At 47.1% G+C, this 10,782-nt stretch overlaps 1 protein-coding gene across 1 annotated transcript in view; it reads right to left on the bottom strand.

Moving 5' to 3' along the window:
* TCF7L2 (transcription factor 7 like 2) overlaps positions 1-10,581 on the bottom strand; it is a 221,312-nt gene extending 210,731 nt beyond the window's left edge. Inside the window, exons 1-3 of the mRNA XM_007941560.1 lie at positions 10,393-10,581; positions 10,064-10,130; positions 9,741-9,865 (exon numbers count right to left, since the gene is read on the bottom strand). Of these exons, the coding sequence (XP_007939751.1) occupies positions 9,741-9,865; positions 10,064-10,130; positions 10,393-10,581 (381 nt within the window). The remainder of the gene's footprint in view (positions 1-9,740; positions 9,866-10,063; positions 10,131-10,392) is intronic.
* Positions 10,582-10,782: the final 201 nt, after the last annotated feature.

The raw sequence follows: 10,782 nt of genomic DNA, 5'->3' as shown, positions 1-10,782 counted from the left end.
CACACACACACACTCCATCCTAACACACACACTCCATCCTATCACACACACACACTCCATCCTAACACACACACTCCATCCTATCACACACACACTCCATCCTAACACACACACACTCCATCCTAACACACACACACTCCATCCTAACACACACACACACACTCCATCCTAACACACACACACACAAGCACTGTAACTTACGGCCCTCCCTCCTCAGGGAGGATCAGCTCAGAAATGCATAGGGCAACACAAGCAGTCCATTGAGCCTGCAGTTAGATCTTTACTCCCAGCCAGGAACTGAGTTAGCTTTCCAAGCCAAACTTCCCTCAGCTACAGCGATGGGGACTTAACATTTTCTTCTTTTTCCTTTGGGTTTCCATTCCCTTTTTCCTCAAATATACTTTTTGTAAAAACCCACGCTTTAACTGCGTTTTCCTTCCCTGCAAAACACAAAGATGCCTTGTCCATGCGAGTCTAGTTTTTAAACACAAAGGTGAAAACACAAGCACCCCGTGAACACTTGGCACTCAAAACCTGGAACACAGAGAACAGGAGATGGCCGGTCCTTGGCTTTTCAGCAGATGACCGGAGGTTAGGGGATCCACAAACAAGATGCAGGACAGTTATGTGAGGTCCATCAGAGTTTAAGAACCAGGTTTCCACATGCCTCACCTTCTAGGAATGCCCTGGTCTGGGGACCTCAAGTTCCCATGTCACTTCCTGACCCAGCGACTGCGGTAGCAAGGCATGCAGCATGCCTTCGCCACGGGGCCTCCCTCCCTGGGCTGTCTTGGAGAGTCACCAAATGACAACTCCAAGAAATTAATATTCCTTCCCCAAACTCTCAACCCTCCCTGGATGCTGGCTCATGATGGTAGAAGCACACTCACCCACTCTAACCCCCCAAAATGACCCTGCCCTCCTCGTCCAGAGGCAAGAACCACCAAGGTTTGGCTGTACTATAGTTTAGCTTTTTCAGACAAAGATAAAATATAAGTGCCCAGGAAAAACTTAGCACAATTCTCCAGCAACTTAAGATCCAGCACTTAGTGATGAACTGCTTCCTTTATTATTATCCTATCTTGATTTCTCTCCTTGCATTTCTAATCTGGCTCTGAATTGCATTTTCAGATTCAAGACTTCAGTGATATCTAGGGACAGAAGGAAAGGGAAATGGCTTTTTTCAACCACAGAACTTTCATCCTCAAAGGCAACTCAAAATATTAAAACCCTATGTTGGCTCTTCCAGCACTAAGTTAACTTCCACCATGATGGAGATTAATATTTTACACCTGTACATTCCACTAAACTGGTAAGAGGTGGATGGTAAAATTGCTTTATTCTCACTTTTATAAATTACCTGGCTTTCTATTTTTTAAAAAAAAGTAGATTCATTTCAGATTTTGGGGTCTACTTTCCTCTCTCCCACCATGAAGTTTAATTTCCCTGTCATTAGCTGGAATACTTTGTAGTCCATCTAAAGACTTTTTCTTAGGCCATCAGTCATTTTTCGGAGCTGAGATAGCAATCACACCATTATTGACATAGCCCCCCAGTCCTATGCTGGGTGCCTCTGAAATTTAATGGAAAATGAACTCCTGACCAGCACTGGAGGGTTACTGCTTACCCTTTTAAAAAGTGCCAATAGGGGCTCTAACTTCCACAGGGAAAGCAAAACCAGCATTAAGTAGTAGCAGATACACAGGTTTAAGTTTTTCTACAAAGATCTAGACACTGAACATTTGTACCATCCTAAAACAACAACTTAACAAAGGCATGCACTTTTCTGTTCCAGGCATTCTCCTTCAGGAATTCTGCTGCAACAAAACGCTCGCCTTTGGACACAAGAACAATCTCTCCTACTGTCTCAACGTTCCGTCAAATGTCTATTTACCCTCATTAATTTTTTTCTTTTCTTCCTCAACCTGAAACCATCAGCTATGAGTCAGAGAATGATCATTAACTTTTACAGCTTCCATACACATCCACCTACTCACATTGGGGGAAAGAAGTATTGACTTGCAACATTGCCTGAGACCAAAATCCTCTAAGAAGAAAAAAAGGGGAAAAAAATCGCTTGAAGAAAGTGCTATCTAGAGGTCTATAGGGGATTCTACACTCATTGTTTTTCCACTCTGTACTGCGATCTCTCTGGCAAATAAAAATTTAAAAGTGGAGGTTGAACTTGGTTATGGCAACAGGCATTTCTGAGTTGATTTCTGAGAAAAATTAGATGCTTATCTTTAAACATCAAAATATTCAAAGATCAAGTTCTTAAACTGTTTGGAAAAAAACAAAATGCATCAAGTCCCCTGCTCTTGTACAAAACACATTGGCAGCATCTAAAAACGCACAGGCTCAAGCGCTGAGACATGTTACTAACACAGCATTTTTCATTAAAAGTTGCTACACTAACACTCTTAAAATGATGCCCCATTATTACTCCACTTAGCAGTCACCGCGCTGCAACTCATAACGAATTAATTTGCATTAATGTGGGTTTCATGTGTCCTTCCCTGTGTATGCCATTTTGATTCAGGCTTAATGAAACTGACACGACTATAACATAGTGCCGTTTATTTCACTTTCCAAAACAAACCAACCCACCCAAAGACCCACAGAAATCCTCTCAAATTTTTAAGCATTTTGCTAATATATTTAGTGCATCATAATTGGCCCAGCACGTAGGAATCTAGTTATCTTCTCAGTAAATATTTATAGCATCACTCTTTCCCATTCATTCTGCATTTTCTTAGAGAATCTCACTGTAGCCACATCTGCAATTCATTGACTTTACAATTTACCACATGTTGGGATGGGAGAGGTCTTAGCTCCATTTGAATCACTACACAAATATGCAAGTGATTTATCGGTTTCAAACTGAAGACTGCAAGAGAAGGCCTCCAGTTTTCCTGAGCATGACTTCTTCTGGCAGACCATGAACAATTACAGTTCGTACTAATTAAGCTCTCTCAATGTACTGTGCCCTGCTAATGCCTACCAGGCCTCAAATTTATTTTCATGATGCCAAACTTTAGCGAGCGGTTTTAACTCCTTCAGCACTGAGCCAGCAATGCCCACTACTTCCCCTGTAGGCCAAACTGTTTGGGGCTACTTCAGGACAAAAAGAATAAAATATAACGGCCTGGATTACCGCCTGAAATCAGATGTGCCTAAGGAAGAAGAAAACCTACCCTGGGAAAACGGAAGAACACCAGGGCTGATAACCCGCTCAAAGATCCCACAGCCCCATCTTTGTAATGAGCTGTTAAGGGATTCGTATCTGTCCCTGAGGGCTAGTAAGTTTCTGCATTCCATTGATTAGAAAATAAAACCTTTCAGCCTGGTTTTTAAGTTTGGGGTAGATGGAGGGAAGAGCCAGCCAGAAATGAGAGAGGCATCAGCTTCCCCTGGACCACTCAACAGTTACCCACAAACGCCTCTGGATCCCACTGCCCCCTTTACGGAGTGGTCAGTGTCTTTCTGTCTGTCTGTCTGTCTGTCTCTCTCTCTCTCTCTCACACACACACACACACACACACAAGCGCACCCGTGAGCACACAGCCTCTTTAAAAAAAAAAAAAAAATTCAAACCAGCATGACAATTGGCCTCTGGCACATCGGGAGCTGGACCACAGACATCGTCTCCTCTTGACCCCCCCACTCCCAGAAGTTCATACAATATCTGATACAGAATATATCTTTTGCTAGAGCAGACAGAGTGATAGATTGGAAATAGTCTTTACTGAGCAAAGCCATCAGGTTTTTAACAGCCCACCCACCCCTGCCCCCAGCAGTGCCACCCCTCACAAGAAACTTCCAACTCCCAGTTTCAATCCAGCCCAAATCTCTGTCCTCTTCTCTTAGGCTTTTCTGATCTTGGTCCTGCGTTCATCCTACCTCCTCTGGCTCCTTTGCCTTGCTTCCTACCTCACACAGCAACACATCTCCCCCAAATGACTGGCCTTCCCACCCCCCAATGTAAACCTGCATTTCTTTTTCTTGCCTATTAAATGCTTTTAATCAGTTCTCACTCCACCTCACTTTAAAAAAAAAAAAAAAAACCTTCACGTTAACTAGTACACCACGCCATGGAAGTATTTTCCCTTCCAGCTCAGTGGAATATCATATAAATTAAAGAGCAGTCTCCCATATCAGGTTTCTTTAAGTATTCTGGGAAATATGCACAATATAGGCAATGTAGCCTCAAAAAAAGAAAAAGAGAAAAAAAAAAAAAAAAAGGAAGAAAAGAAAAGGAGTCCGAAAAAAGGGAAAAAGATGCAAACATGTACGACTTGGCTTTTGAAACAGCATTTGTGCAAAGCCCCCCACTGAATTTCCAGCCCAGAAAGTGCTCTTTATAAATGTGTGTATAACAATAGCTTAGAGGAAAAGTAACAAGTCAGCTGCCAAAGGAAGGGGTGTCTGTCTCAGTGAGCTGGGACTGCCGAGGTGGGGGACAGAGAACAGGGAGGGCAGCGTTCGTGAGCGCATGCCCCCCCCCATCTCATTGCTTATAAATAATCAGTGAGAGAAATCTGAGCTACTGCTAGTGTCTGCGGACCCCGAATATTATAAGGCCAATGTGGCGTCAAATATCTTAACATTCATAAGTGTTATGGGCTGTAAATAAAGCCTGTGGATTTATGACCCGGTAGCGCTTGCCAGCTAAGGACTGGGGCCCATTTCTTTCAGCAGATCTGTCGAGGTGCAAGTTTGCCTTTAGTTGTAAAATTAACCATTTCCTTCAGAAATGTGCTCAATTATTAAGTCCGAGTTTCAGATTTACTTACACGTTAGCCAATATTCACTCCCAGAAGAAACTCAGACGCCCGCATTACACCCCCCTTCAGAAAGAAAAGCCTCAAGAATTTGATTTACTCCTCCTTTTCAAAACTCCTTGCATGTGACACCTCAAGACAGTTATAAACGTGCTTAAAAGATATTATCTGATCCCACTTACCAAGACTGAAAAGCTTACACCTACTTCCTTGCAAAGCGCTTATTTATTTGGCAACTCCATGGTTTAAATAAAAAAATAAAAAGTAAATCACACCTTGCCTGAAGTCTCTTCCCTTCCCCCAATATGTCATCTACTTCCTGTGTAGGAGAGCCATTGGCTAAATCCAGGTTGTCTCATACTAACTGCCAATAAACTAACTTCCACATAACTTCCAGACAGCTGGGGGAAAGGTCCTCGCAGTTTTAGTCATGGTCCAGAAACACCCGTCCACACAAAAATTTGCAGCTGTCCTTTTGCTTCAGTGCATTTTTAATGTGATTCGGGGGGCCCCTGTCGTGAAACATCTGACAAAATGTAAACTCCTCTTAGATACCTCCGCATTTACTCACTGCGCGTGTATAAGAGAAGTTACACCAGGATTTCTCAACCAAGAAATCTATGCCCTTCTCGCAAGCACACAGGCAGGCACCTCGTGGGATGTAAGGAGGCATTCAAGCCCTGAAGAGACTTCGACTGTAATCTTTGCAAGCGCAGCCTCTGGTGCAACTATTAAAATGCTAGTTTTCTAAAGCAAATATTTTTTTACTGGCATGCAGGACTGCAGTTATCCTGAGCTGCTAACAGAACAGCATTCTTGTTCTGCAAGCCCCCGGAAACCTTCCTGTAACTTTTTCACAGCTTGCTGAGAAATCAAGAGCCGACCAACTTCCAGCAGTGACTCCAAATGAAATCCGTACCAGCAAAATTAAAATCCGAGGTGGAGAACTGCTGGCAAGAACTGCGATTGTCTGCCTCGGAATCTTTTCGCCATCATAGGGGCATCAGTCAAAGCTACTTCCCCTGAGCAGTCACAGAAGTTTCCAAAAACACTTCTTCCAGATAAGCACTTCAGGCTCCCAACTGCAAAACCGTTTGTTTCTGGGGTTTCAGAAGGCTTTAGTGTCAACAACATGCAAGGCGCTGGCATATTAAATTTATAATCATTAAAATAGGACTTATTGGGTGAATGTTGAGCCTATAATCCATACTGCAGACATTAAACCCCAACCTATAAAGATTATCGAGGAATTAATACCACTGCATTGAGATTGAAATCTAAACATGCTCGCAATAAATATTTCTGGAGGAGATGAAAAACAATTAGCATAAATACCAAAGAAGGGCAAGAACACCTGTTTTTTTCAGGGTGATAAGCATTTTATTGTTCTCTATTTAAAATGTAATGACCTGTGTAATTACAGTAATATTACATTGTTATGTAGGGACTTGGAATGTCACACTTTGAAAAGTGTTGTCAAAACAATCAGGGGTGAAGGTGGGGGGTGGGAGGACGACAGGGAAGGACCACCATTAACCCTTCACACTCCGAGGTCTAAATCTTTTGTATTAGAAAGGATTATGCTGTTTGAGTCCAGGGAAAACATCCATTTTTCACCAGCCAGAGAGAGCAGTTGCCCCACTAAATAAAACCCCAATGAATAGGCCCCTCTCAGTTTCCTTTAAATGCTGGATTCCAAGTTCAAAAATGAATTCAAGATGCTGCTTATTTATTTGTACAACCTAGTAGCAAGTAGCTGAGTTGGAAAGCAAGCAACTTTGGATAAAAGAATATGTAAGAGTTCTCCTAATCAAGTCCTTAAAAAGAAATCCCAAACCTAACTGGAATTGCGATCACCATATCCCTACTCCTATTGCTGGTTTGGCAAGCAGGGGAAAAGAAATGTAAAAGTACTTTTTCCTGTCAACTTTAATATGGTAACAGTATTCTTATCTTTAGTATACACGTGTTTCCAAAATTCCAATATTTACCATTCTATCCCTTCCCATCTATTTAAACTAGACCTCTTCTTAATGCACTTTTGTATTTGAATCTGTCTTCTTAAAAAGCATCCCTGTTACTGTAGCAAAGATTAAATTAACGATATGCAGAAATCTTTGTCATTTTAAAATAAAATTATTACTATCAAGCTTTATGGTGTCTTCACCAATCAAAGCATTATTCTTGAGATAATGTATTATTCATCATAAGCCGATTTAATGATACCCCTTAATTCTTTACATTCTTAAATAGAAAAGCAGAAATCAGGGTTCTAAATTATTTGTTTAAAGGAAGCAGCTGCTTACAGGTATGGACCGAAATTACAGAAAACGTAACAAAAAACATCACCGAGGAGGAAGGAAGGAGAAAAGAATAAAGCATACTGCTAATTTACGTCTTTCCACCTTGCCCTCAAAAGCACAATGTACAAAGCAGTAAGAATTTCGGATGTGCAAGGAAGGACCGCTATCTTGACTACAGACTCCTTCCACAGCAGTAGTGAATCTAGAACTGCAAGATGGTCGGTCCTCTGATGGAAGACGTCAGAAGTGACACACCACAGCTATCACCTGCTTTCCCACTGCTCTGCTTACGGGCCTAAATAAATAAGTTTAATTTTGGAGTACCACATCTAACCCAGGGAACAACAGAGAGGAAGGAGGAAGGAGCGGTGCGCACTAAGATGTCTGCTGATGTTTGACATGCAAATACCAAAACTGCCGACTGAGTTCAGAAATGTCTTCTCAGACTCCCATCTGATGTCACAGTGCAAGGCCACCCACTAGGTCCAAATTAAAATAACTAGACACCCTCTATTCCTATAATGCCCACAAAGGGGACTGCGCGTTGGAAGCTGCCTTATTTGCACCCGGAAATCATTTTATTTGCTTTCTACAATTTCCTTGTTTCCTAATTACAGCAAAACACAACTGCTCAAGATCCATCTCCTAAGATGGTATGCCAGGATTGCAAGTGGTCACAGGCAGGGAGTCTGAAGAGTCAAGAGAGCCAGCAAACCCACCATCAAAGCTCATCGTTCAGATGGGCCCTTCTGATGGCTAAGTGGATGTTAAAATAATGCCAGCCTTGCTTCCACTGAGGCGGGAGGAGAGAAGAGGAAGAAATTCTCAGGGTTACTCTGGAATGTGGCTTGGTTGGGTTTGTTAGTACACAATCCCTCGGATTCTGAAAAGCTCCTGGTCTAAGATGCCCACAAGCTCCCAAGGAAAATACCAAGTAACCGGGCTGTGCTTCCTCTCCAGCTGCAGCCCCACTGCCCGGCCCCAGCAGCCTGAAGGAGCCGGCCCTGCAGGAGGAGGTAGGGCTGGAATGTTCGCCCAGCTGCCCAAGCATACAGGAGCCAGGGCGCAGAAGAGGGGAGGGACTCAATCTTTCTTCCCTAGCCATAAAAAATGACCGGCTTAGCATGCCCTTGCCATTTTGCCAGGGCCCAAAAAACAAGTCGAGCCTGATAGTTAATATTTTAATGCTGAAAAACACTTGTAGATCGGATCCACTCCCGACCGGCAAGCCCTGGGCCTTTACCACCAAGTCTACGTCTGCTGAACAGTGGATGCATTATTTCAAATTGCTTCCTCGAGTTACCGAGAAAGACAAGACGAAAGCAGTGTGTGTAAATAAGGAGTTGGGGGACCCAACCAGCGAAGCTACAAAATGACAGTCCCTGGAAGGCGGGCACAAACCGTCTGGGGTTTAGAGATATGTAATCCAGGCTTTTTAGAGCAGAGTGGGATGGGGGGGAGGGGGTTCAGGGTGAGGGCAGGGTGCAGAGGCCTGCCGGGGGAGGGGTTGAGTCTTATTAACAAATGCCAGGGATGGGCGTGGGGTGCACGCTGCGGTAAGCGCTCCTCGGGAGCCTGGCACCCCTCGCCGCCCTACGGTCCCCAAAGTTGGGTGGTCGATGATCAGCAGCCCACTTCTTAGAAGCAGAGGCGCCCCTGACTGCCTCACTCCCTGCGCCCTCTTGGGCCCGCACACCCTGCCTCTGGCCCCTCAGGCCCACCCAGGGCCTTCTCCGAAGCCGGCGCGCGCAGATCCCGCTATATACCCCAAGGCACTAAAATTCCCTAAAACCCACTGACTCCTCCTGGAGGCCTTCTCGGCCACACACACACCAGCACCGAAGCTCCCCACCCAGCACTGCCCCGGCGCCCCGCGCGGCTGGTGAGAGCCCGCAGCCAGAGCGCCCCAGGCAGCCGAGCCCGCCACGGCGCCCTGGGCGCTCGCGGCCTGCGGTGCGGCCAAAAGAAAGGCAGCGCAGAGAGAGCTCCCAAGTTTGCCGTGGTACCAGCCTGGAAAGTGTGACCTTCCAAGGAATGGGGAAAGGAGGGCTACGAGCCAGCGATCCCACTAGAAGGCTTAACAAATAACCGCCGGACAGAGAGAGCCGAGGCGCGCGCCTAGGGCCCTGGGCTCCGCGCACCGCGAGTTCTCCAGTCCACCGCCTGAAGCAAAGCCACTTCACCCCGCGCCGCGGGCGCAGCCCGGTGCCGCGGTCCTCGGCAGCGAAGGGGTTAACCGGGGAAAGCCCAAGACGCCACAGAAGAGAGAAGAAAGAGAGAGAGAGAGAGGGAAAGAGAGAAGAAAGAGCCACACAGTCGTCTTTCCAGGGCGAAGAAACAAACACCACCACCAAGGAGAAGGGGGGAGGGAATCAGAGCGCAAAAAAAAAGTCCTGCTGATCTGTCGCCCCCCCCCCCAACAAAGCCCTGCTTGGGAAGAAAGGGCTCCCCAACATCACGAGGCAGCAAACTGAAAGCAAGAACATGGCGAAGTGCAAACAAATCCAGTCCACAAAAGGCAGAAAAGTTTGGAGAGTTTCGGGCAGCCTGGGCCACGAGCGGGGGAGGGGAGGAGGGAGGAGCGGGCCGGGGAGGGGGAGGGGCAGGGCAAGGGCCGCATGCGGGGCGGGCGGCGGGGGCCGGGCGCAGCACTTACGGTCCGGGCGGTGGGCGAGAGCGATCCGTTGGGAAGGTAGGGGCTCGTCAGGTCGGGGATCATGATGAAGGGGTAGCCGGGATACGGTGGCCCCTTAAAGAGCCCTCCATCTTGCCTCTTGGCCGCTAACATGGCGGGGCGGCGAGGGGACGAAGGCGGCCGCGCGGAGCCGAGAGAGAGAGAGCAAGGAGAAACTTTTTAGAAAGTGGCCCACAGGCCCGGCGCCCCGGCAGAGCCGGCGCACAGCCGGGCCGAGCAGAGCCCGGGCGCGCGGGGCGGCCGGCCCCGGAGGGTAGCTCCGGGCGGCTGCGGGACGGACTCACCTTCTTCCAAACTTTCCCGGGATTTGTCTCGGAAACTTTCGGAGCGCGGCGGAGGCCGTCTTTCCGCCTTCCCGGAGGGGTGGAGGTGGGGAGGCGAGGGGCAAACGCCGCGGCGAGGGGGGCGCAGGGCAGAAGCGGCACCCCCGTGGTGGGGGTGCGAGGAGAGAAACACAGGGTTAAAGTTAGGGCCATGGAGGCACCGCGCGCCCCGCGCCCGCCGGGCCCGCGCGCCCCGCCGCCGCCCCCAGCCCTGGCTTCGCCCCTCGCAGCACCCTTGGCCGAGCCCGGGGAGGAGAGCAGAACCCACCGGCCTCAGGGGCTTCTCTTACCTCGGAATCGGAAGAGCTGTTTTGATTCGTTTCTGATTCATTGACTAGAGACGACTTGACATCAGCTAAATCCCTTTCTGCCGAGGAGTTTTCGGAGCTCTTCTCCTCCTGCTCGCCCTCGTCTTTGAAGGAAATCAGTTCGTCGTTGGCGCCTAGGTCATCTCCTCCACCGCCGTTCAGCTGCGGCATGTTTTTCACCCACCAGCAGCAATTTTGGAAGAAAAATGAAGAAGGAAGAAAAGCCAAAAAATAAAATAAAATAAAATCACCCCCCAAAAAAACTTTTGCCCCCCTAAAAAAAAATACTGCAAGAAAAAGACGAGTCCAAGGTGAACTTTTTTTTCTGCTTTGGGGTCTTTTTCTCCTGGGGAGGGGAAAAGAGGGAGGAGG

The sequence above is a fragment of the Orycteropus afer genome, unplaced genomic scaffold, assembly GCF_000298275.1.
Source record: "Orycteropus afer afer isolate SDZICR_OR568_19922 unplaced genomic scaffold, OryAfe1.0 scaffold00082, whole genome shotgun sequence".
NCBI lineage: Eukaryota > Metazoa > Chordata > Mammalia > Tubulidentata > Orycteropodidae > Orycteropus > Orycteropus afer.
This window is presented reverse-complemented; position numbering and strand designations above follow the sequence as displayed.